General features: G+C 34.2%; 2 protein-coding genes and 2 long non-coding RNA genes across 7 annotated transcripts; 3 read left to right on the plus strand and 1 right to left on the minus strand.

Moving 5' to 3' along the window:
- The first annotated feature begins 2,083 nt into the window (after positions 1 to 2,083).
- Positions 2,084 to 4,459, plus strand: LOC133873863 (zeatin O-glucosyltransferase-like). The gene is made up of 2 exons (XM_062311645.1): positions 2,084 to 3,008; positions 3,754 to 4,459. The coding sequence occupies exons 1-2, from the start codon at positions 2,154 to 2,156 to the stop codon at positions 4,342 to 4,344; spliced, it is 1,446 nt and encodes a 481-aa protein (XP_062167629.1). The 5' UTR covers positions 2,084 to 2,153; the 3' UTR covers positions 4,345 to 4,459.
- A 4,128-nt stretch (positions 4,460 to 8,587) lies between these two features.
- LOC133874298 (uncharacterized) lies at positions 8,588 to 15,942 on the minus strand. Of its 4 annotated transcripts, none has more exons than XM_062312184.1 (7): positions 15,817 to 15,942; positions 15,575 to 15,733; positions 14,075 to 14,238; positions 11,659 to 11,793; positions 11,425 to 11,556; positions 10,411 to 10,800; positions 8,588 to 9,035 (listed from the first exon to the last, which is right to left on the minus strand). In XM_062312184.1, the coding sequence occupies exons 4-7, from the start codon at positions 11,787 to 11,789 to the stop codon at positions 8,897 to 8,899; spliced, it is 792 nt and encodes a 263-aa protein (XP_062168168.1). In that variant the 5' UTR covers positions 11,790 to 11,793; positions 14,075 to 14,238; positions 15,575 to 15,733; positions 15,817 to 15,942; the 3' UTR covers positions 8,588 to 8,896. The 4 variants fall into 4 exon arrangements, with proteins under 4 accessions (XP_062168168.1, XP_062168170.1, XP_062168171.1 ...); XM_062312186.1 differs by lacking the exon at positions 15,817 to 15,942 and having other exon boundaries at positions 8,588 to 8,861; positions 8,945 to 9,035; positions 15,575 to 15,796; XM_062312187.1 differs by lacking the exon at positions 14,075 to 14,238 and having other exon boundaries at positions 15,817 to 15,936.
- Positions 15,943 to 17,579: 1,637 nt separating this feature from the next.
- Positions 17,580 to 21,024, plus strand: LOC133872462 (uncharacterized). Its single transcript, XR_009901036.1, has 3 exons — positions 17,580 to 17,851; positions 18,047 to 18,260; positions 20,863 to 21,024. It is a non-coding gene; the product is annotated as an uncharacterized LOC133872462 (long non-coding RNA).
- Positions 21,025 to 21,880: 856 nt separating this feature from the next.
- Positions 21,881 to 24,415, plus strand: LOC133873928 (uncharacterized). Its single transcript, XR_009901186.1, has 2 exons — positions 21,881 to 22,346; positions 24,170 to 24,415. It is a non-coding gene; the product is annotated as an uncharacterized LOC133873928 (long non-coding RNA).
- Positions 24,416 to 24,780: the final 365 nt, after the last annotated feature.

The following is a 24,780-nucleotide window of genomic DNA, read 5'->3' on the forward strand; positions in this document are numbered from 1 at the left end:
CCTTCAAACTATCATCCACCTACCTACCCAATTATCATCTACCCACCTACCCAATTGATAATGTCTTCCAAACTTTTAATTGGGTTAATATTCTTTCAAACTACCGAAAAGTTGTTAATGTCTCCAAATAACAAAAATACTCTTAATTTATTAAAAAATAAAAAAATATAAAAGTAGAAAGAAAAGAGCAAGCGAAACAATGCCCCCCAAGGAGTGCCTCATTGCCGGCCGTCCTCTTGTAACTCCTCAGGTTCAATTTTATCGTCGATCGATCCAATACTGTCGATCACCTGAGGCTCACCAGAATCTACGGCGAATTGATTACAAATATTATTATTGCAGCGGACGGACAAGGATGAACATCACCATAAAGAAAAACTCTTCTTATTTTTTTATTCTTTTCAATGTTTTTCACGTTGCAGGCTAGCTAGGCAAGCCGACTTTTTTTTTTTTTATAGAAATTAATAGTCGGCAAAAAGATGAAGTCGGTTGTTAATTAAAAAACACCAATTCTGTAGCCACGTGACTTGAGAAAATCAAGTCAAGTCAACTTTCACACGGAATTCTCGTGAATGCAATTCGATCTGTACAATTGAAGAGACAGCTGTTCATCATGGTACCCCGTAGGGACAAACAAAAGGAAAGTTGTAACTAGTAAAGCAAACAAACATTAATTAAAGGAAAACAACGTACTTTGTGATGACAAAGAAACATTTATTATTAGAATGATAATTAATAATTATAACAGCAATCTAGTATCAAATAAAAGGAAAAAAAAAAAAAAAAACACTACCACCATTTATTATTAACTATTTTTCTTTTCTTTTTCTTTTTTTTAAAAAAAAAAAACCATATTTAGGCTCATAATTTAATTTTTAGAAAAAAATACACATATCTCCATCAAGCTATCACTCAATTTTCCATGTCTCCCAACTACTAATTATGTCAATATTCCTCCTCAAACTATCAAAACATGTCAATATCCCATATAATACCAATAAAAAATGACCTTAATTTTTTTTCAACAACACAAAATTGTCTTTATAAATTTGGAAAAAAAAAACTAAACCTAAAAAATAAAAAAGAGATAAAAACTAAAAACTAAAAAAAATTAATTTTTAAAAAACAAATTAAAGGGAAAAAAAACGAATTTTTTTTAATAAAAAAATGAAAAAGAAAGAAAAATTTAAAAAAAAAACTGAAATTAAAAAAAAAAAACAAAACAAAGGAAAAGAAAAAATCCGTTTCTTATTTTTTATTTGATTTTTTGTTTTTAGTTTTTTTGTATAACTTTTTGTTATTTTATATTTTTTTAGTTTTTTTTTTTAAAAAAATTAATAATTTTATGAATGGTATTTTTGTCATTAGGAAGGACATTAACATTTTTTGATAGTTTAGATGAAGAGATTGACACAATTGATAGTTAAGAGAGATATTGAGAATGAGATAATAATTTAAGAAAATTATGTATACTTTTTTAATATTTCCTAATTTTTATTTTGTTTGTACATGGCAGTACTGGAGAGAGAGAGAGAGAGAGATGCATGCATGAAGCGCATTACTCAATTTTGCCTTTCCTTGTAAAGTATATACGTACCTTGCGAGTCATACTTTTTTGGCCTTTTTTGACAACCAATGATTTGACATTGTAATTATCGAATAAACCTTTTAGTCTAAAGTTAACGACAAATTGCAATTTAAGTCATCATTATTTAACTAGAAATATTAAAAATTATATAAAAAAATTATATTTTTATCTAACAATATTGATTTAACATTCACAATCCATCATGACAAGTTTTTTTATTTTTTATTTAACAGAATAAACCTAATAATAAAATAAAAACATATTATCTAGCATTATTTTATTTTTATTATATTGTAAATTGTTATACGCCTGTTATATAATTTTATGATATAATAATAAAAATTAATTATTAAATAAATTCTTACAAATAATAATAATTAATAATTAATTTTTACTGCAAATCATTCCAATTAAAACATAAAATTTACTAAATAGAATTACTCCGGTCCCAACAAATCCACTCGTCTTTTGCTTATAAAAGCCCTGACACAATTACCAAAAAAAAATTATCCAAACCACGGCCGCAGAAATCAAACACCCAACACAAATAGTCCAAGTTTCGTCAATGGCCAATTACCGACACCATGAAAACCAGGGCCGCAACGGTCAAAAGCAAGCGGAGGTGGTGGTGGTGATGGTGCCGTTTCCAGCGCAAGGCCATCTGAACCAGCTCCTCCACCTCTCCCGACTTATCTTGTCGTACAATATCCCCGTCCACTACGCCACTTCCGCCATCCACAACCGCCAAGCCATGCTCCGCCTCCATGGCTGCGACCCAAACTCAATTTCAAACATCCATTTCCACGACTTCGTCATCCCGCCTTTTCTCTCCCCTCCTCCCAACCCCAAAGCGCGAAACAAGTTCCCTTCGCATCTACAGCCATTGTTCGACGCTTCTTTGCATCTCCGTCAGCCCGTGGGCGCGCTTCTACGTGAACTTTCGTCCAAAGCGAGAAGAGTCGTCGTCATCAACGACTCCATGATGGCGTACGTGGTGCAGGACGTGGTTGCCATCCCAAACGCCGAGTCGTACACTTTCCACAGCGTGTCGGCTTTTGCTTTGTTCTTGTATTTGTGGGAAGCAATGGGAAAAGAAGTACCGTTAGAAGCAGAGTCAGACGGCGGTAAGAATAACAATATCCCGAAAGACCTTCCGTCTTTTGAAAGTTGCTTCACGAACGAGTTCTTGGACTTCATTGCTTTTCACTGTGACTTTCAAAAGTTGAGCTCTGGGAGCCTCTACAACACATGTAGGATCATAGAAGGTCCCTATCTGGATTTGTTGGAAAAGATACATGGAGACAAGAAGCATTGGGCTCTTGGGCCATTCAATCCAGTCAGGATACCAGAAAAGAAGATCAGTTCAAATATTGGACGGCACAAGTGCTTGGAGTGGTTGCATAAACAGGCCCCTAATTCGGTACGGTAAATCACCACTTAGTTTAAGATTAATTTATGGGTTAAATACATATTTTATCATGTGCTTTACGACCTTTATTTTTTTCTCCTTCAGTTTCACTTTTTATCAATTTTGGTACATGTGGTATATGAAAATATGGAAATAGTACCTCATTCTGATTTCTCGTCCAAAACTAACGTCTACCCACGGCATTTTCTGTCATGTTGTTGTCTGGATGTTGGAAACGATGTGTAAAGAATTGGATTCTGAATTTCAAATTTTTAGGTACCCAATGACGTGGGTGGACGTTAGTTTTGGACAGGAAATCAGACGGAGGTACTATTTCCGTCTTTTCATATACCACAGGTACCAAATTTGATAAAAAGTGAAACTGAGGGGGCAAAAAATAAAGGGCGTAAAGTATATGCGGCAAATATGTATTTAACCCTTAATTTAATCATTAAACTTAAAAGCTAAAAATTAGATTTTTTTTTTCTAAAAATTATTTCTAACTTTTTTTATAGACAAAAATTTATTTCCTAAATCCCAATCATGCTCTTAATCTATACTATAACACTTCTCTTCACTGGTTGATTACTTCAGTTGCGGTGAGACTTAACACCTAAAATATTAGGTGAATGATGATGATAATATATAGACTTCAAACTCAAAACTTATGCGGTCATACCATGTTATATCACAATTTTTTTCAAAAGCTTAAGACAATTGATGGATTTAATCAGTTATTTAATTTATATTCTAATAGGTAATATATGTGTCTTTTGGGACTACAACCACCATGGAAGAAGAGCAAATAAAGGAGCTGGCAATTGGTTTGGAGCAAAGCGAGCAAAAATTCATCTGGGTGTTGAGGGATGCTGACAAAGGAGATGTTTTCGATGGAGAAGTTAGAAAGGCTGCGCTTCCCAAAGGGTTTGAAGAGAGAGTTAAAGAGAGGGGAATGGTGGTGAGAGACTGGGTTCCTCAGCTGGAAATTCTAAGCCACCCATCAACCGGAGCGTTTATGAGCCATTGTGGATGGAATTCTTGCATGGAGAGCATCACCATGGGAGTGCCGATAGCGGCGTGGCCGATGGCGTCGGACCAGCCGAGGAACGCAGTGCTGATAGCACAGTTGCTGAAAGTTGGTATTGTCGTGAAGGAGTGGTCCCATCTGGATCAGATAGTGACGTCAAAGTCTGTGGAAAATGGTTTGAAAATGTTGATGGAATCGAGAGAAGGGGATGTGATCAGGAAGAGGGCAGCGGATTTGGGCGGTGCTGTCAGGCGCTCCTTGGACGGAGGTGGAGTTTCATGCATGGAGTTGGATTCTTTCATTGCTCACATCACTAGGTAGAGCCTAGAGGGGATCCTAGGAGATCAAAGACCAAGGGAAAACAAAAAGAAATGCCCATATCTGTTTTTTTTCGTTGTCTTTTTCTTTTCTATTCAATCTGAAATCCAGTTAATTATGTATCGTTTCTATTAAATCATCATTTATTTTAAAATTTTGATTTAATTATTTAATATTATTTATTTCAAAGTTTAAACTAATAAAAAATAATTAATTTAATCATTTTATTAATATTTTAATAATATTTTTCCTGAGCCTTGTCGAGTATCAAATGAGTTCTGACTACTTCGCTCGTGCGGTACATGCACTTTGTTTTATCTATCAAGAAAACATGCAATAAAAAAGAAAATTGCAATTTCAGTTTGCTTTTTTATTCTGACCGAAAATCGAGCAAACTTGAATGAATGATTCCTGTACTTCTGGCACTTAATTAAAAATTAATATTAATTAAATGATTGAATCAATAATTTATTATCAGTTTAAAATTTTGAAATATGCTTACATCATAAATATGTAAATATTTTAATACGCATAATTGGGAGGGTGAATATGCCTAAAAAGAATATATATATATATATAATGTGGGTTACCCTCATAAATCTTGAAATAAAGATGCAACGACCTTAAATAACAGTTAAGACTGTTCTGACTGTGCAAATTAAAATGCTGCCAGTACGTAGCATGTGATGCAATCATTCAAAGAAATTAATAATGCGAGGATAATTAGCTCTTTGACTCTAATTAATAAATGAGATGCTTTATGCTGGTGATGTATATATTTTGGACACAATTGCATCTAATATTTAGAAAGAACATTATTAAGATACCATATTAGTTTATTCATAAATTAACTAACAAAAAAGCAAAACCATGGGCAAGCCAAAGTAGTCTATAGGTTCTGTTTCATCCAACCTATAATGGGCATCACTAACAACCTCAACAAAACGTTTGTAGGAGCTCCATGATTAGGTTTTCGGACGAGGAATATAAATCGAGATCTTATGCAATCTTATGATTGGATTGCAAGGATCTCTTGCAATTGTATGAGAGACTCCTAATGAGATTCACGTCCAAACATGTATTTAGACTACCCAAACATCTGTTTTTGATAGTTAATTCACCGGCCTGTTTTATGAATCACCTAGCCTTAGGACAAAAACAGTTGTAGCAACTACACATCAGGCGTTAGTTTCATATTTCGTTCACTAATGACCAAATTAAAACTAATTTTAAGACACATTAAGTAAGTACGTGTCTAACTAACCAATTAAAAATACAACTGATTTCACATGCCGTTGGCATGCAGTCTACTTGTGAGTTGTGACCAAAAGATTGAATTCCTATATATAAGACGAAGTGTATATTGTTTTTGAGAAATGTTAGAGCTTCTTCTAGTGTCTTTTTGGAGTTTTTTTATGCTGACATGACACCCTATATTTTTAATAAAAACATGAGAGAAAAATCAAACTGCAGTTTTTTTTTTTTTAATATTAAAAACAAAGTGTCATATCAGTATAAAGGACCCTAAAAGAACACTAGAATGAGTTTTAACATTTTGTTTTTTTAAGCGTATATAATAAAGACAAATAATGGTAAAGCAAACGGGCACGACTCTTCTTTTTCTTTTTTTTCTTCTTTGGTTTTTTTTTTTTTGAAAAAAAATATAATTCTAGATGTGACTCTTCTTTTTCCTGTTCTTCTTCTTCTTTTATTTTTTTTTTTAAAAAAAAATATATAATTCTAGAGGTAGAAGAAGAAATAGAAAAATATTAAAAACGAAGAAGAAAAAACTACACATACTCCTGCCTTTTAAACTATATACATATAATACCAGATTCCACTGGACCACATGACTGTATTCTGAGACATATATATATATATATATATATATATATATATATATATATATAATACCAGATTCCACTGGACCACATGACTGTATGCTGAGACTTGAGAGACGTACGTGTAGCAGCATCTATATATATATATATATATTATATTTTTTTTATTAATTTATTACAAAAGCAGCAAGCAGCTAAACTGAGGAGCATGCGCACCATGATCAGCTTGAACTCGATTCATAGACTTTAATTTAATTTTTTATTTTTTGGATAATCATAGAGTTGTACTGTAGCAGGATTCCAAACATCATCAGCGAAAGAGAAACAAATTTTTAATGTATGCATATCCATGTCTTCGTTCAACGCAAGATTTTGGACGGACTTGGTAAAAAAAACGGCAATCAAAGAGAAATGCTACGGGACCGTACCACATCAGCTTTTCGTGGATAACGATGATATAATATTTCTCATTTTATAACCATTTTCAAAATTGAAAAATGATAAAACCACAACCCCATCACAACTCTCACACAATCCTCATTCACAATGGTGTGAGGTCCATGTATGTGGGCCCCACACCATTGTGAGTGGGATTGTGAGGGAATTGTGCAAAAGGGTTGTGAGCCAATCATGTCCCTTCAAAATTTACGCAAGCCTGACATTTTCTTGACATATATATACACACACGAGCATTCTTTTCAAGAAAATGATACAAATTCATCTCCTATCTATCTTCTACCTATCTCATTTTCAAATTTATCATTAGATTTGTATGACTCACATTAAGTCTCACAAATTAAATGCTGGATTTAAAATTTAGTTATATAGAGATGAGTAAGTCCAGTAAGAGATAATTAGAAGATAGATGCCTAACATGTCTTTTCTTTCTACAAGTATTGTATAAATAGGAAGCAATGAAAGAGTTAGTTTTAAGATGATGTTTCATGTATATAAAGGTGTTTTTTGTTATATTCATTTAGATATTTGAAGAATAATAGCAGTGTCTTCAAATGAAAATGCATATTACTTTGTTGATTTTATTGATAAATTTTTCAAATAGTGGAAATCACATATGGAAAATTAGAAGAAAGAAAAATGAAATATTTTCGGTCTGATAATGGATTGGACTCTAGGGATGTTGAATTTTTATAGTTTTGCAAAACAGAAGGTACTTAGATCTTCTACGGTTCAAATGAACCGGAGAGTATCTATTCTTTGTAAAAAAAAAAAAAGGACAAAATTATCTAAAAAAAATGTGAAAAAATAATTTTGTCATTGTTTTACAAGGACCGGATACTCTCAAGTTCATTTGAATTGGAGAGGATCCGTTTCAAAGCATAAGGTACTACTCGTCACTTCACAATTTAATGGACTCCGCAATTTATTCATTTTTAAATCGGAAATTCTTTATGTTATTCAACCCTATGGGTACAACATTCTATTTTTAAAAAGTTTTCCAATTGAGAAACATTTTGTTTATGGTAAGTTTTTGAAAAAAATAAAGTTTCAAGTTAAAATGAGATATAAGAGAAAGCCCTTCGACACATTGCCCTAAGAAATTACCAGAGACAAAAAGAGAAAAGTTTTATAAGATGATGGCATGTGTATAGATCGAGGAGCTATTTTGGCCTAGAGATTCATAGAAGAGACAGCACGTTACTAGCGCCGAGATGAAAGCGCACCACACTAAAAGATGTTTACATGAAGGTGTGACACATCATCATGTTTTTCCACGCTGAATGAACCAAGATTAATCAGATGTCCCAAATTGACTCTTCCTAGAGCTACATGTTGAAAACGAGTCATTCAAAATGATGCGCAACCCCAACATACAGGGTGTAATAGTATGTGAGGCCTTAAGTAACAAGTGAAAAGAGAGAAACTTTTGTTAATTCAAAAATTACAATTTATGTCAAGCTCGAAGAAAGAAACTATTTTATGAAATCTTTTTCTAAACTTATAATTTGATAGCGTAATACAAATTAAAGTGGAAGTGTTTTATGTGTCAAACTTAATTTGTTGAAAATGTCTAAGTTATATGTATTTCTATGATGTAAGTAACGTACTTGCTTTAACGTGATTTCAAAGAAAAATGTTACTATAATGAAAATGAATTTTAGTTGCTCCAGTTAACCTTATAAGGCTTTGCACCTCTGAGAGACTAAGTAGACGAACCTGACCCTAGTGGGCCGGGGCATAACATTTTTAACAGAGGATTTTTATTAGTTAATTTCCTTGATGAAAGTCATTGCCAATGTAATATTTAAAGCTAAAAGCAAAGTCTGTTGGCATAAATCAAGAAAAATTTACTGGTTTTGCCCTGTGCTGGTGGCTTAAATTTAGAAATTACATCTTATTTCTAAATAATTTTCCCAACAGAGATCAAAGTACACAACAAGAAGAAATTTGACCCGTAATTAGCAGATGTATATAAAAAGATAACATGCAATCTGTACATAGATTGCCATGTCAAGAAATTGCACAATTTTTCTCATAATCAATTTTTACAAACCAAATGTCAATATGTTACGCCACAGTGCAGGCATCCAGCTTTGGAAATTTGTGACTCCAAGTATGCTTTAAGTAAAGCTCTTGTTATCTTTCTGAAGTAGCATTTAGAGCTTGTTTGAGATTGCGTTAAGAACCTTAAAAAAGGCAATCTCAAACTGGCTCTTCATTCTGAAGTATAAAATTGCATCATCCAATCAGGAGAGTCAAGGTAGGATAGGAAGGTCCACCTCATCGAAGGAAAAGAAACTGACCTGACCATACTCAACATGACAAAACATCAAAGGAATGCCTCCACATTGCCTCTCAAGAACTTCAACATCTGCTATGGATGGCACATCACCCCTACAAGAGAAGGCAAGTCACTATAGATTTAAAAGCTTGTTGACCTGATATGCAGATGAACTAATAAATCATAAATCATACATCTTTTCCGAAACAACTGGAAGAAAAAGTTCTGATGGGATTAATGAAAGATGATAACAGATTTAATGATCTTCTTCAAGGGAAAGATTACTATTATTCTGAAGATTAAGATGCTACACTTTTTAAAGATGAAAAATATACCCTTCCCTCTCAGGATGCCAATTTCCAGAAGATACATTATGGAAAAGCCTTAGGCTTATGTTATAATCCAAAAACTGCATACGGTACATAATGGATGCATTTCTCTTAATAGATTGTTTTGCAAAAGCATAAAGTATCTAAATGATTTCTAAGGCCCAAGTCAAGAGGGTTTTTTAATGGAAGAGGAAAAGACGGTTAAAGCATAATATTTGGGCCCGCAGGCAGTAGCTGCCTATGCCTTTCCTTGGTAGTGCTTCACATTCAATTGCTGTAATAGAATTGAAAGCAATTCAGAAATTGTTCCAAGTAATAAACCCCTATGCAGAACCTTAAGATGCCAAACAAAACCAAGGAAGAGAACCAAGTAGGTCAAGATTTTCCGTAAATGCTCACATCTGCCAAATGGAGCTTTATACCAATAAAATTTTCCGGTCAAAACCTGAGAAGGGAGCAATGCAATAAATCTTCTTTCTTGCTTAATAAGGTGAAAGTTGCAGCATTGTCCTGCACCTGCAATTTTCGTACTGGAATTGGCTCTGGACAGAAACAGGTATGATGTGCACATCTCACTTTATAAAAGCAGAAAATGCCTTCTCCCCAAATGACTAAGAAGATTGCCCAAAAAACAGTGAGAGACATGAGTAAGAATGGCTTGCTAACTGTAGGCTTGTTATACTGTATCCAAGAATTTATCAATATTTACTTCCATAGAAACCAATAGAGCAAGCAGCTATTGTTTCGTGCTTTGTCAAAATGCAAGCTAACATGTTTCTAAAGTTAAAAACAAAGTACAACATTCCTTTTTCTATTGATAAAATACGAAATTATACCTACTCCAAAGCCATCCTATCTACCACCTAGAAATGAGTGTGTACTCTAAGAAAAGCATAAAATAAAAATCTAGATGCATATGGTGAAAAGCATGAGTTTCTTTCCCAGTAAATTCCTCTAGTTGAAAACCTAGAAGCTACTGCATACGCTTGCATCATGTGTATGTTTTCTGCCAAAGATAATTCGAAAAAGAAAGAGCTTCGTTGCATCAAAAGGTTTAACCAAAGCACATATCTTAGGAAATCGCATAAATAGCAATTTGCAATCAACCGCCAAAAAGAGAAGGTTTCTCAAATTCTTAGGATTTGCCAAATATGATTACCTAGTTAAGCAAAGAACAAAGCTTGGCTTGCCAGGAGAAGACTTTCTAAAGTTGCAGTTTGGAAGAAAGACATCAAAAACTGGCCTCGCTTCTCTAATATGCATATCATTAAATGGTCCAATGATGGACCTATCATCTTTTGATTCTGCATCGACTACTTCACTGCTTTGTGAAGAGCCTTGAAGAGAAACAGATTGAGAATTACTCTTAGCACCCTTCATAGACCAAGAGATACCATGCTGCCCGACAATGTAACCAAGGGATTTCAGGTGCCTATAAACCTCAAATAGCTCCCAAGAGCCTCCACTAACTTTGGCGTATATATCTTTTAATGAAAGACTTGTATCATTGTCATCCAAGAGAAGCAGTGCCCCTATCTCCATCAAAAACCTATTAAAACAAGAAATTACAGTTCAAAAATGGCTCCATCTAAACATAGAATGAAAAAAGGAAATAATACATAGAATGAATGACAGTTACTTAACTCATACTACCTTGAATACATTTACTTATAAATTTGCAAGTGGTGCTTAAACTATAAGCAAGTCCCTGGACAAGATTGAAGTTTTAGCGACTATATTCAAAAATATTGTTTGAGGTCATTCCCCGACCCTTTTTTCTGTCCTTCAACTTTATGCAAGGCAATCACTAAGTCTCTCGCCAAGCCAAAGCATGAAATTCAAACTATTTTTCTCATAAAATTTTCAATGAGCGTATTTTTTGTGAGAACCATAATGCCAGCTCAGCTTTACACTACAGAATGTTCAATTAGGTAGAAGTGTCCAAAAACCTAAGTGTCCCTCAAAGAATGATACAAGATAAATAAGAGACAATACAAGAAACTATGGATTAAAGCACAGCAAGATCTATTAAGCTCTATACTCAAGTGCTGGGTTTGAAACTATCACTCACTCAAATGAACAATTAATTGATTCCTCAATTAGTTGGCATGAAAACCCAATAGATGAGAAGAGATTGAAAAATCACTGAAAAAAAAATTGCCGTTTCACCTACAAAGTTTCCTCAATTGAGTAATAAATCTTGCCGCTACGAACTATCCCCATTGTCCTCCACATTTTACCCTTGTTTTCGATGACCTCAGCCATTTTGATTTCGTCAACCCAATGGGCCTTGGATTTATCTTTCCTGAAAATAGTAGCCATAACGTAAAGTTACAAAAGAAGCAAACAAACTCAAACTTCTTTTAATAATATCACAAAGAGTCGGTTCTCCTCGAAAACTACATACCTAAACTGCAACTTCGATGTGAACCAAGATTTGGAGTGATGTTCCTCATCATCATCATAAATTATATCTTGCAAAGAGGCCTCCGTATCGCTCACTCCTCCCGAAGAACTTTCCCAATCAACATCCTTCATTATTCTACTTATGAAAAAATAAAATAATAATAATAATACAAAAGAAACACATTCCAGACTTAATATTAAGCCTATTTTATAGCTTGGAAAAGTGCACATAAACAAAACATGACAAAAGCATAAAGACTAGCTGTCTCCAAAAACTTTTACTAATTAACCCATCCAATGTGACATAGAAAATTTTAGCAACTCATTCATCAGGAAAACACATATAAAAGAAGGTTTAGCAGCTCAAAGAACAAAAAACTTTCAAGAAAACACACCCACAAATCATTCTTTTATTCAATCAATCTCATGTAGGAGAGCCCATACTGGAAACTCAAATGAGATCATCCAGGCGAGCCGAGCAGTTTCGAGTGAATGGATACTCTGATACAGAATGAGAAAATTGAATTTGATTAATTTAACTTATAAAACTTTGGAACAAGAGACCGTTTCTTCCCGAGTTGTCACTCCCTGAGCTACTTCCCTGGATGTAGGCAGACACAACTTTGAGCCCATCGATTCACACGACTTGGTTAGAAATTTTTTATTTTTTTTATTTTTTTATAAGTAATCAAAATATCATTAAAAGCGTAAAGCACAACCCAGAGTACATAAGATTTATGAAGTATACAAGAAAATCATTAAAACTAATCACCAAATGAGCTAAAATCGCAGCTGTCCAAGTATAAAGAGAATTAAAAAAAAAAAAAAAAGGACTTAAGCTCCTCCAACTTCCCTTCTCGATCCTAAAAATTTTAATCGTTTCTTTCCTACCAAAGGCACCACAAAAGACAAGAGGGCACCATTACAGCACCTTGGGAGCTACCACTCGTCCACCAGCAAGGAGACAAATCAACTACCTAGCTAGGCATAACCCAGGACAGCCCAAAATGACTAGAAAAATATTCCATAGCAACCTCACAATGGAGAAGAATATGGTCTACGGACTCCCTATTCCTCTTGCACATGCAGCACCAATCAACCACAATGACATGTCGCTTCCTAAAATTATCGTTATTATTGCAATCGTGCATAGCAACTCTATTATTTAGCCATCCAAATACAACAAACTATTACACAGACAGGACCGCAACATTTCACACGCAAATGCATGCATAGAAAGAGTTAAGAGTTTTATTGTAACAGATTCACACACACACCACAGAGCTAGGTTGCAAGAAAAGAGGAAAAAGTTTTGTTGAAATTTCACTGGGATACATTTAAGGAACCTTCACTGACCTCTACTTTGATGACAAGGATAATGCCTTACCTTGAGTTTTTGCCATTTTGAAACTGACCCAACAACTTGTCGAAATCTTTTTGTCGTTTTAATATGGTTAAGGTTCAAGGGTTCTACCACCGGTAATAAACTGTGAAATCCAATATTGTGTTTGGTGCATCCATGCAAGTCCGGATACTAAATATTTTATTCAAAAATGTAATTTAAGAAAATTCAACACCTGAAATTCCTAATTCTTACAATTATAGACAATAAAATCCCAAATTCAAAGAGATCATAGTTCCTTACTTCCTTAGAACCCTCAACAATCCTTATTTATGTTACATCACCCAACAGTCAAGCAAGAGTATTGGAGTATCAATCTTAACCAAAAAGCAAAACTGCCCGTTCCAAACCAACTACATGACCTTATATGTAAAACTGTCTAGCAACTACTTAATTTCTTTATCATTGCAAGGCTCATTCCTACTCAATCTGTCAATTCGCACAAGCCTTTAAAACTTGATTTCCATTCACTGTCCAGATCTGAACCTGACCTCCTAAAAGTTTAGAATTTGCAATAAGTAAGCCTAAAATGGTTTCCGAACGATCTCATATGCATGCTTAAAGATTCAGCTAGATCTAGTCAAACTATTCTAAAACGCATCCTTTCTCGGAGTCACAGTTAACTCTTGGGACTGACTCCCCTCTTTGATCCTTCTATTTCCCCAAACAAACCAATACCCACTCACGGATTGAGCCCAAAATCAACCTCAAAATTCCATACACAAATAGAGACTAAAATTTGAAATAAAATTCATAACATGTAATGTGTGTACACGGATTCCTCTCCAATTTCCCAAACCCCCTAAACAATTTGCTAACCCATCAAATAATCATCAAGTACAAATACCCATCTTCAGTTTTCACCCAAAATAATTGAGCTCAACTAACACCCACACTCCAACATGAATATTGAACCAATTTGTAACATGAAAAAGAAAGTTTACGGGTTCTACCATAATTTCTATACAGAGAGAGGGAGGGAGGGAGAGAGAGAGAGACGGAAGGAGGAGATTACCTCAGTTTTTTTTTTCCTTCTCCCTGATTGTCTGATGCCGTTGGGTTGCAAAGGGGGTGTTCTGTTTTATGCGAGAAGAAGGAAAGAAAAGGATTCAGAATCTCCTTTCTTTTGATTGCAACGACAGTTTCTTCTTTCAATTGGATAGCTAAGTAATAATCTCTCTGCAATTTCATGCATCCATCAGTTTTAAATTTCTCTTTTCATTAGCTGTCACAATCATTAAGACCTTATGTGCTCCATACTCTTTTTAAACATTCAACTTAGTAGCTGACTGATTCTCTTTTAACTATGTTACATGTAGTTTTTATTAGCAGCATACTTTGGTAGTTCTTTAGATCAGAATATCTGCTTTAAGATAAAAGGATCTAATTTATTTTACTAATGTTTTTCCCTCAGTCCACAACTGAATTGAAAGTGGTAAAGTGTTTAGATCGATAGCATGGTGTCTTACTAAGAAATTGGATTTTTTTCTCATTCCTTTTTTGCTACATATTGATATATCATGCATGGAGTAGAACTTGTTGCATACACAAACCTTGAAGCAAGTAAGAGATGCTGTTTGGCTGCCTAGATTGTTAGAATCTGTAGATTCCACTATGTCGTTTGAAGACTCCTATGATGGGTCTACACAACATTTGATGTCTTTACATTATAGCAGACCATGCAAATTGGACTGTGATTTCTCGGTTTATTCTTTTGTTTGGCAGTAAGTTGTATATATATATATATATATATGCTTTTTATTCAGCAATGTATGTTTTGGATTCAGTCAAATTGCTTTCTCTTTAAGTCCATATTATTCTGACCTCAGCAATGTATGTCGGCATATAGGCACCTGTAGATGTGCATATGATAGCATGTATAAACCTATTTTTGATCTTTCTGTATGGTTCAGTTGGCTGGAAGTATTTGAAAAGAAAGATCTGGATTTCAGCTTTTAGTTTAAATGGCTTGAATAAATTATGAAAAGTATAAAATTTGACTATTGGTGAAAAATTCATGAATGGTATAAGGTGTTATTTCAAATTCAATTTTGTCTCAAAACTCAAATCCATCATGTGTTTTATTAGTAACTCCTGATCAAATCCATGAGCAACCGTCCTCCTTTTGTTGAAAACATTACTTACAATTTGCAATGCTTCATGATTTCAGAAACTTATCAGGCGTGATGACAATATAAAAGTAAATCATTCAGAAAGCTAGAAACAGTTACAGGAACACAAAGTGTCACTCCATCCTTCAAAATACAACACAGGGCAATGAAAGGACACAGTGTCACTCCATCCTTCATGGGTATCACTACAATCTCGAAATTTAAGCAAAAATACACTATATTCCGGTTCTGTAGCAAGAACAAGAGAAAAGAAAACATATTTTGCGGATGTAATGGTACAAAAACGAAAAGAAAATAGAAACAAAAATTCACTAAATTTCGTGGATGTAAATAGCCCAGAAAAATTATGCATGAAAATGAAAAACTGATCGGTGATAAATTACCTGTTGGTCGTGAAGAACAAAAACCCCAAACAAATTTGACCCAAATCGATGAGGGCTTCGTGAAGAAAGAAGGAATAAGATCTTAAACTGGTGAAACCCTTGTTTTTATCAGCCAATCGCCCATCATCAAATCTTCCAAGGCACCAAACACCACGATTCCTGCATCAAAACAGAGAAGAGAGAGACCAGAGAGCATGAGAAAACAGTAACGAGCGAGAGAGAAGACGAGAGAGAGCAGTGACCTTGAGAGACAGAGAGAAGATGAGGGAAAGAAAAGGGAGCTCGACACACACAAATATAGACAGAGAGTCAGAGAGAGACGCAGAGACGAGAGAAAGAAGCGGGAGAGAAGATGGCAAAAAAAAAAAAATATATCAGAATATTGAAAACTTTATTTTTTTTGATACCTAACTTTCGGTTCGCATCACAATTCATATTTCATTTTTGAGAAAAAATCAAATTAATACCCCAGTTAAATCTTTCGAAAAACTAACAGCTTGCCAGGTGTTAGTTTTAGTATAAAAAATTAGTAATTAATTAAAATATATATATATATATTAAAAACTTAAAAATGAAAAAGAAAAAGAAGAGGAGTGGGAGAGTGGGGTGGCTCGGATCAAAACCCTTGAACCAACTTTTTTCTTTTTTTTTTCTTTTTCTGCCATGGGGGGTGGTTCGGCCACCCCAGACCGGTCAAGAGGGTGGCTGAGCCACCTCTCTTCTTTCTATTTTCTTTTTCGATTTTTTTTTAAGTTTTTAATATTTTTTAACTAATTTTTAAAGATTTTTTATTTTTTATACTAAAACACGTGTCAACCCTCAGGGGTTGATACATGGCGGACCGTTAATTTTTTGACGGAAAACTTGACTGAGGTAGTAATTTGGTCTTTTCCCAAAACTAAGGTACCATCTGTGATGCGAATTGAAACTTAGGTACTAAAAAATAAAGTTTTTAAAACTCATGTACTAAAAACGTATTTAACCCAAAAAAAAAACTATATGTAAACAGTATAGGAAAATGTTAGATTTACAACACCAATACAACAACTATACAACAACTCCTCACATGAGGGTGGGTTCCACATACTGGGGCCCACCCTCATGTGAGGGGTTGTTGTGCAGTTGTTGTATTGGTGTTGTACAAGAATCAAATCCCAACAGTATAACGCCACATGTTCACATATGGGTTAAAAATCTATTTTGCAATTAGTTAACGTAATCCAATGGAGTGTGTTTTTAATTTTTTTTGTTTACCTATTTTAGCCTAAAGTTGCAAATAGCTAACTCATTGGAAATGATCTAATGCGGTCCAAATGAAATATAAAAAGAAAATGCTACGGATGCACAAAAAATAACGTCTGGCTTACAGGTCACCTTTTTTTTTTTTTTTTTTTATCATGATTAAAAAATGACTCCACATTATAGCAAACAATGGTTGACACGATACGCGAAATAAATACGAAACTAACAAATTAAGATTTGATATAATCGTATTCGGATAAATTCAGATGAGCTCGAATTAATCCATTTAAATAAATGATCAATCCTAGATCAATCCACTTGACTTATGAGTAACCCCATTTAATTATGAAGTTAGATTTGTTTTTCATTTCTTTTCTTTTTTTTTCTTTAAAAAAAAACACCTAACATGTTGGCAAGTTGATCGGGTTATTCATTTATTTACATTAGTTTTCAAATAACGAATCAACCCAACACGACATGTTTATCAAACAGGCCAAACGGGTCATGTTGTGTCCTGCTTATTTAAATGAGGCGTATGTCATGGTTTAAAGGTCTAGCCCGTTTAACTAAACGAGCCGTGTCATTATTGGCCCTTAATGAGTTAGCGGGTCAAGCAAGTCAACCCAAACTCGTCACGTCAACTTGAATTTTTAGCCCTCCGCACCCTCCTCTATTTTTTTTCTCTCCCATTTTTTTTTTTGTTCGCCCTCTAAAACTCTCTCTCTCTCAAATCAATTGATCTTTCAAACCCACAATAAAGAGCAACCGTTGGAATACGAAAAAAAAAGAAGAAAAAAAGAAGAAAGAAAGAACGTATGCAGTAGAATCATAGTAATAATCACTGCGAAAAATGAATAATTGCAGGAGTTGGGCTCTCAAGAAGGTTAACAACTTCTGAGAAAATTCAATTAGTTTCTCTAAAGTGGAATGATTCATGTCAGGAGCAATAGCACAAGGGCAAATCTCGTTTTATCAATAGGTGGGAGAGACTTCTTGGTTGAAATCACAGCCATCTCTAAGAGCATATGTATCAAGGTAGCTATTTCAAACTTTTCTCCAAAATTTGAAGAAAAGCTTCAATAAACATGTTGCATCAAGCTCTCTATTGTTTATCTAATTCCTCTCTTGTCAGATTTTTACTACAAATCTGGCTCACAAATTCTACTCTATTGAATTTTTTAACAATTTTTTTTCCATTCGCGCCTTCCGTCTTCACTTCCATCTCTCTAGCGCCTTCCGTCTTCACTTCCTAGTGGGTCGTCAAAATCTGGACTGCATAGGGAGATTGAGAGATCGGGAGGGGAGAGGGAGAAGTTTCTGGTGGATCGGCCGCTGCTGGGGAGGAAGCCGACGTCGGAGGGTCACAGACGGCGCAAGCGACACCGAAGATAGGATTTTTTCCGGCGTTTTCCCGGAGCCCAAACAGTGGGGATCCAATTTTTGGGTAAGTAGATTCTTAGGTTTTGATTTCTTGTTGACGGGTACTGAATTTATGGGTAGAAATTCTCTGAGAGAAGCTGTAGGAGTATGGAAAATTTTTCTGGGTTCTTGAGGGTTTTCAGGTAAATAAAATTTTGGGGGTTATTTGAGAAGAAAACTGAATGGGCTTTGGGTAGGATTTTTTGATGTTTCTATTTGAAATTTTCCCCTGTTTTTCAGTTGTCAATAGCCTTAGTGTTTGCAATCTCATATAAACCCATGTTTGAGTTTTGGGGTTTTTGGTGCTTTCCTGGGCTGAATATGAGATTGTTTTGTGTGATTTTGATGTTGATGACAATTATAGTGGTTATTGTAAAAACCAGTAAAAATTAATATTTAATTAAAATAGAAAAATATTTAGAGAGTTTGATGTATGAAACTTTTTAAAAGTGATGGATAAAATCCAAAAAGTAAATTGTTTGGATTAAATTTGGAGAAAATTTTAGAGAGCTTGATAATGATGCTCTAAGACCATTGTATTTAGCGAAGGGGGTGGCCACCCCTATTTCACCGCTCCCAAGGCCCATTGAAATGATTTGCCATCCCAAAACCCTTTGGTGATAGTTTTAGCCACCTTCATTTGGTCATTTGAAAACCCTAAGCCGATCATAGGGGGTTGTTAAGCCATCCTATTTTACCAATAGGGGTTGCTAGACCACTCCAATTGTTTTTGTTTTTTAAATTTTCTTTTATTTTTTGATATTTTATTCCCCATTTGCATATTTTAGAGTTTACCTTATTAAAATGCATGTGCCTGACTCTCCATCCAAAATTATGAAAAAAAATTGACGGATGGTCTAACATGTCACATTTAGATTCTTTGGAGAGACACGAAAGGGATGTTATACAATAGGCATATTAATTGTGATTTTAAAAATTGTGTATTGAAATCGTTATTTTTTTAGAGAGTAATGATAGAAATGTAATTTTATCTCATAATTATTCCACAATGCTGACCTAACAATTTCAACCAACACTTGAATCAATATTTGATAAAAATTTTAAAAATCAAGAGTTGATTGGGACTGCTACCATGTCACGTAAATAGTTATAAGATAAAGATGTATTTTATTACTCTCTTTCAAAATTGACACGTACCTAATATTAGACACAATTTACACATCAACAAGAAATACTCTGGCAAGTATTGTGTGCAAGAAAATTAAGGGCTCGTTTGGGTGTGATTTTTTATATTATATTATAGGAAAAAGTACACATACCCCCCCTCAAACTACCACATAATTCTCAATGTCTCTCAAACCACCAATTTGGTCAATGTCCCCTCTCAATTAAGTAAAACCTTCAACTCCTAACGGCAGGGGTATAATAGTCATTTTGTTACATACCAAATGTCTAAAATAACCTTTTTAATTTAAGCAATTCCCTTAAAAATCTAAAAATCCCAATCCGATTAAAAAAGCGTCAATCAACAACACAAACCTTCTTCTTCTTCCAAAATAAGCAATTGGAGTCTTCTTCCCCAGACACAGACGCAGACTGAGAGATTGAATTGAGAATCTATCCCCCATGTCCCTTTTCTTCCCTTCCCTATTCTATCTTTCCCTTTCTTTTTCTCTTTTACGAGTTGAGAGAGAGAGAGAGAGATCGGGTTGATGCTTATGGGTGTTAATTTACCGGTGTTTTTGTGAGTGTGATTCTGTTTGGCCATTTGGGTTTTCGGTTGCTTTGGGTGTATGGGTTGTCGTTGATTTTTATTTTTTGAAGGAAAAGATGAATATTGATCTTGAATTTTTAGTAGGTGTTTATGGTTGTATTTGGTGTTTTTGGTGGGGGGCTGAATGGTGTGGTCAACTTTTGTGTTGGGTTTTCCTTGAGTTTGAAGTTGGTTTATTGCTCTGGTTTGGTGGATTGGATGACCGAATTTAAAGGCTGTTTTGTCCTGGTGGAATGGTGGGTTTCAGTTTGCATATGCCATTTTGAATGTAACTTTTAGAAATATTGGACAAAGGTTGGCCAGTTTCAGTATTTATTGAAAAGTCTATGAAACTTTGAAAATGTTGAAATTGGTGGACATCTGGCTTTTGGCTTATAACAAATGAGCACAGGTTTTAGAATTGATTTTGTAAATAAAGAAAAAAAGAAAAAAAGAAAAAAAGAAAAAAAAGATTGAAAGGGAACATACCCATACGAATTTAAATGAAAATCAAATGCGAAACAAACAATGAGGGATAATTACATATGGCTTAAAAGATCCTTTTTCTGAAGTCAAATATTAGAGCATTTACAGTGGGTTATGTAAAACCCACTATGAATGTATAATAGGTAACCAAAGCAAGAAAAAGCCCCTCCAACAGATTCTTTAAACTCAACGCTAGAATACATTCACGAGCATTTGTGAACAGTATCACGCCACATCTATCAATATTTTATTCTTCTTTCTCTCACTTTCTTTCACCTTTTTCCTATTTTTCTCGTCATTCTCCGCGTCTCTCTCTTGTACTCTTCTCCTCCTCCTTTTTTCTTTTCTTTTTTTTTTTTTTTGTTTTTTATCCTTTTCCTTTCCATTGATTTGGCTTTGCTTTCCTGTTCGGTGAATTTTTTGGCAGTCTTGTAGGCTCAACAGGTTTTCTCTTTGGAGAAGTGTGCCAACAGGAGGATTCTAGGGTCGAAGACAAAGAGAAGGGGTAAGGAGAGGAACAGAGCGAAGCAGAGGACAAATGGGGTTGATGATCAGGTGATGGATGAAGGTACTGTTAAACAGGTCTGGTTTGGTGTGTAGAAGTTTTTGTACGGTGATGTGTTTTTAATTAAAATAAATAAAAATTAAAATCAATTATTTTAATAAAATAGAGAGAAGTTTAGATAAGCTGATAGAGGAAAGTGTTAAAAAGTGGTTAGCTAAACTATTAAAACTATTAAAGTAAATTTTAATTAACTATTTTAGATAATCAGTGGTCTTAAAAATCCGTTTATAACGGAATTCTAGCATTTCTCTATTATCAAACGACTGCCTATCCATCTCAAACCGATATTAAACATAGGCCTCTCGATATTAAATGCTCTGTCCATCTAAAAAATCGATCCAAGGGTTCCTGTATTTTTTTCTTTAATATATATATATATATATATTTGTCAGTAATCCATCAAAATCGTACTGTTGAAGTTGACAAAACATCATCAAAATACGTTCACAAATTTATGAGGGTGCATTGATTCCTCCTTTCAAGAAAATGAGTTTCTTCCAAAAAAAAGAAAAGAAAATGAGTAGGTGGAATTTTTAATGAGTTCTAATTTTTCAATCTTAATACGAATTCAAATTAAGTACAATCACATTTATGATCTCAAGATCTAAATGTTGGATTTTTATTCTGTATTCTTAAAATAAAATTATTAATAAAGAAATTATAATGCAAAAAACCTAAAATTATTTTTAATATTTGTATTAATTACAACAAAACATTTTATTTAAACAAAAAAAACAAAAAATATACCCTAAAATACAATAACAAACGTAGTTTAATTATTTAGAGTTACTCAAATTATTTTATGAAATCGAAGAATTTTGGCGGTATGCTTTTATAGAGGTCATAAATGTCACAAAAGCAATCTCATGCCTCGAAACACAGTAATGAACTCCTCTTTCCAGCTCAGCTCCACTGCTCACTTATTTGGCCACGCTAATCCAAGACCCAACGTCTTGCAATTGCTTTTTCGCCCCCGTTCTTTTCTTCCTTCTTTTGCTACTGCATATCCTCCTCTGTCCTCCGGTCCTCTTTTGCTTGTTTTTTTCCTGCAGTTTCCATTTTGGTGAAACTGTGGACCACCCGTGAAAACTGCGAATCTTTCCAAGTTCGATCACGAGGGAGCTGCTCCTTCCTTTGTTTTTAAAAACATGCAAGTTTCGGGAGTGCAAAACTTGCACATCACTTTCCAGCAATGGAGGAGGTAGTGAATTGAATACGATTTCTTACAAAACACGCAAGAGAAGAGAAGGATGGAGACAATCGGGAAATTAAGTCTCGATAATTTCATCAGAGTCACCTTCAAGCTCTCTCTCTCTCAAACAACAGATCGATGAGTCTCTTTCAAGGTAATGCTCGATCTACTAATTTGCTAATCGCCTGCATTGTATTTCATCAAGGTTGTGAACCTTGCCTATAAATACTGTCTCTCCTGGCCTCCTCCATCACTTTGATATACGATCGAGTACTCCCTTCCTCACTCCTTTATACAACCAATTTAGAACATCTCCAGCAGAGTGGTCAAATTTGAAAATATGAACAGTAAATAGGCAGATCTGCTACTCACTGTTCACACAACAAATCTTTTTATTTATTTATTTTTTTTCCCTCACTCCTCTCTCTCGCCCACAGCACTGGCCGTCACTGCCAAACCCATTTCTTTGGTTCTCTCTCCCCTCTTTCTCTCACTTTCTCTCCTTCACTCAACCAAAAGCTCTGCACACTTCGTCTTGTCTTCAACAGAGAGCTCGAGTGGGAGAGGACGAGAATCACAAAGAGAACGTGAGAGAATCATGCGGGAGAGATGGCGGACCCGCGATCCAGCTCCGGCGAAAATTTCCGTGGGTATGCCCTCTTTTGGCCGAAAATTTCAGGGGGTTTCAACCCTCTTCATTTTCGTTTGGTAATCACCGAATGGGTGTGAATTGAAGTTTGATTTTCTGGTGTGTTTGTCAGCAAAGTTTGGGTAGGTGATTGGGTTTTTTGTGTTGAAATTTCTTGGGTGTCTTGTTGCCATATCCGAATGTAAAAGGGGGTAAGGATCTATGGACGATTGAGAGAGTTGTTCACTTGCTCTGCTACTTCATAAGCCAGAAGTGCATGGATGAGCACCAGAGGACTGCTGCAACGGGGGTTGGAGATGGAGAAGGAAAGGAAGAGAGAGAAAGAAAATAAAATAATATTTAAAATAAATAAATAGTAGAATAGAAAATGTGTTGGAGTGTTTTTAAGAAAATGAGTAGTTAAATAGATATTTGTATATTTTTTAATAACTATTTTACAAACTTTTGCTGCAGATGCTCTTATAACTCCCTCTTCATTTAGCAAAATGAAAACCTTTATTTTAAATATCAATGCCGATATGCAATATGTAACAAAAATCGAGTCGGCTGAAAACGTAAATCAACTCTTCTAATTTTGGGTTTGGTTCTCTTTCAATGTATTTCTTGTATGTTATTTATTAATTATTTTTTGATATATTGTTATGTGATCATGTGTTTTTTTAAGTCAAATGCAACCTATACAAAAATGTGTTTATTGTGGATTGCTCTTATAAAAAAAAAGAAACAAGAAAGTTTTTGTTTCTTTAATTTATATTTTTCTTCTTTATAACTTATTTTTTACTTAATATTTATTTAGTTTGTTATTTTTGAATTTTAGTGCCAAACATGCCATAATGTCTACAGAATTTCCAAGATTAAGATCTGTCTCACGAACTACTCCTTGCAAAGTAGTAGTACTATGTGAACGCTGGATTTTCCACTTCTGATCGTTATGGCATGTTTGGCACTAAAATTCAAAAATAACAAACTAAATAAATATTAAGTAAAAAATAAATTATAAAGAAGAAACATAAGTTAAAGAAACAAACCTACTTATTCTTTTTCTTATAAGAACAAATGACGGTGAACACATTTTTGCATAGGTCGCATTTGACCTAAATCACATAACAATATATTAAAAAATATTAATAAATAACATACAATAAATAAATTGAAAGAGAACCAAACCCAGAATTGGAAGAGTTGATTTCTGTTTTCAGTTGACTTGATTTTTGTCACATATTACATATCGGCATTGATATTTAAAATGAAGGTTTTCATTTTGCTAAATGGAAAGGGAGTTATAAATCCTTCTCTTCCCTTGCATGTTTTGTTGAGCTGGAATCCAGGAAGCTCGCAAGAAAAAGTGGCATAATCCAACTGTTCTTGGGTCTCTCGATATTCTTCCAAGTTCATCATCACAACTGCAACTGAGTGAAGCACATCCCTGCCTCACAACCCTAGAATTCAATACAGTCAATTAAACAGTTACAAATGTAATAGTACCATTAGTGGGTTGGATGGGCTTAATTTTAGTAGTAGGCTCTTGTAACAGTTTGATTAGCTATATTGAATTCTAAGATTGATTTATGGAATTGTAAATAGAATGAATTATGGAATTGTAAATAGAATGAATGAATGCAAATAGAGAATATGATGAATTGTCGAAAGAAATGGAAGAATAATGAAATCTGTATTGAAATGGACAATTATCTTTCATTTTTATGTAGTCTTTATTGAATATGTAATGACAATTAAACGCTTGGTATTTTGGGATTCTGTAAGCTTTGTACGGTGGGCTTAAATTATAAATCTGCGATAAGCCATATTAAAGTGAATTTAGAGGCTTTTGAGCCATTGAGATATGCCAAAAAAAAATAAAAATTGTATTCTTTTGATTTGTTTGGTTATAAAAGGTATTAATTCATCCAAAAAAAATTTTTGTTATAATATTTTACAT

Source organism: Alnus glutinosa, chromosome 7, assembly GCF_958979055.1.
Source record: "Alnus glutinosa chromosome 7, dhAlnGlut1.1, whole genome shotgun sequence".
Lineage (NCBI taxonomy): Eukaryota > Viridiplantae > Streptophyta > Magnoliopsida > Fagales > Betulaceae > Alnus > Alnus glutinosa.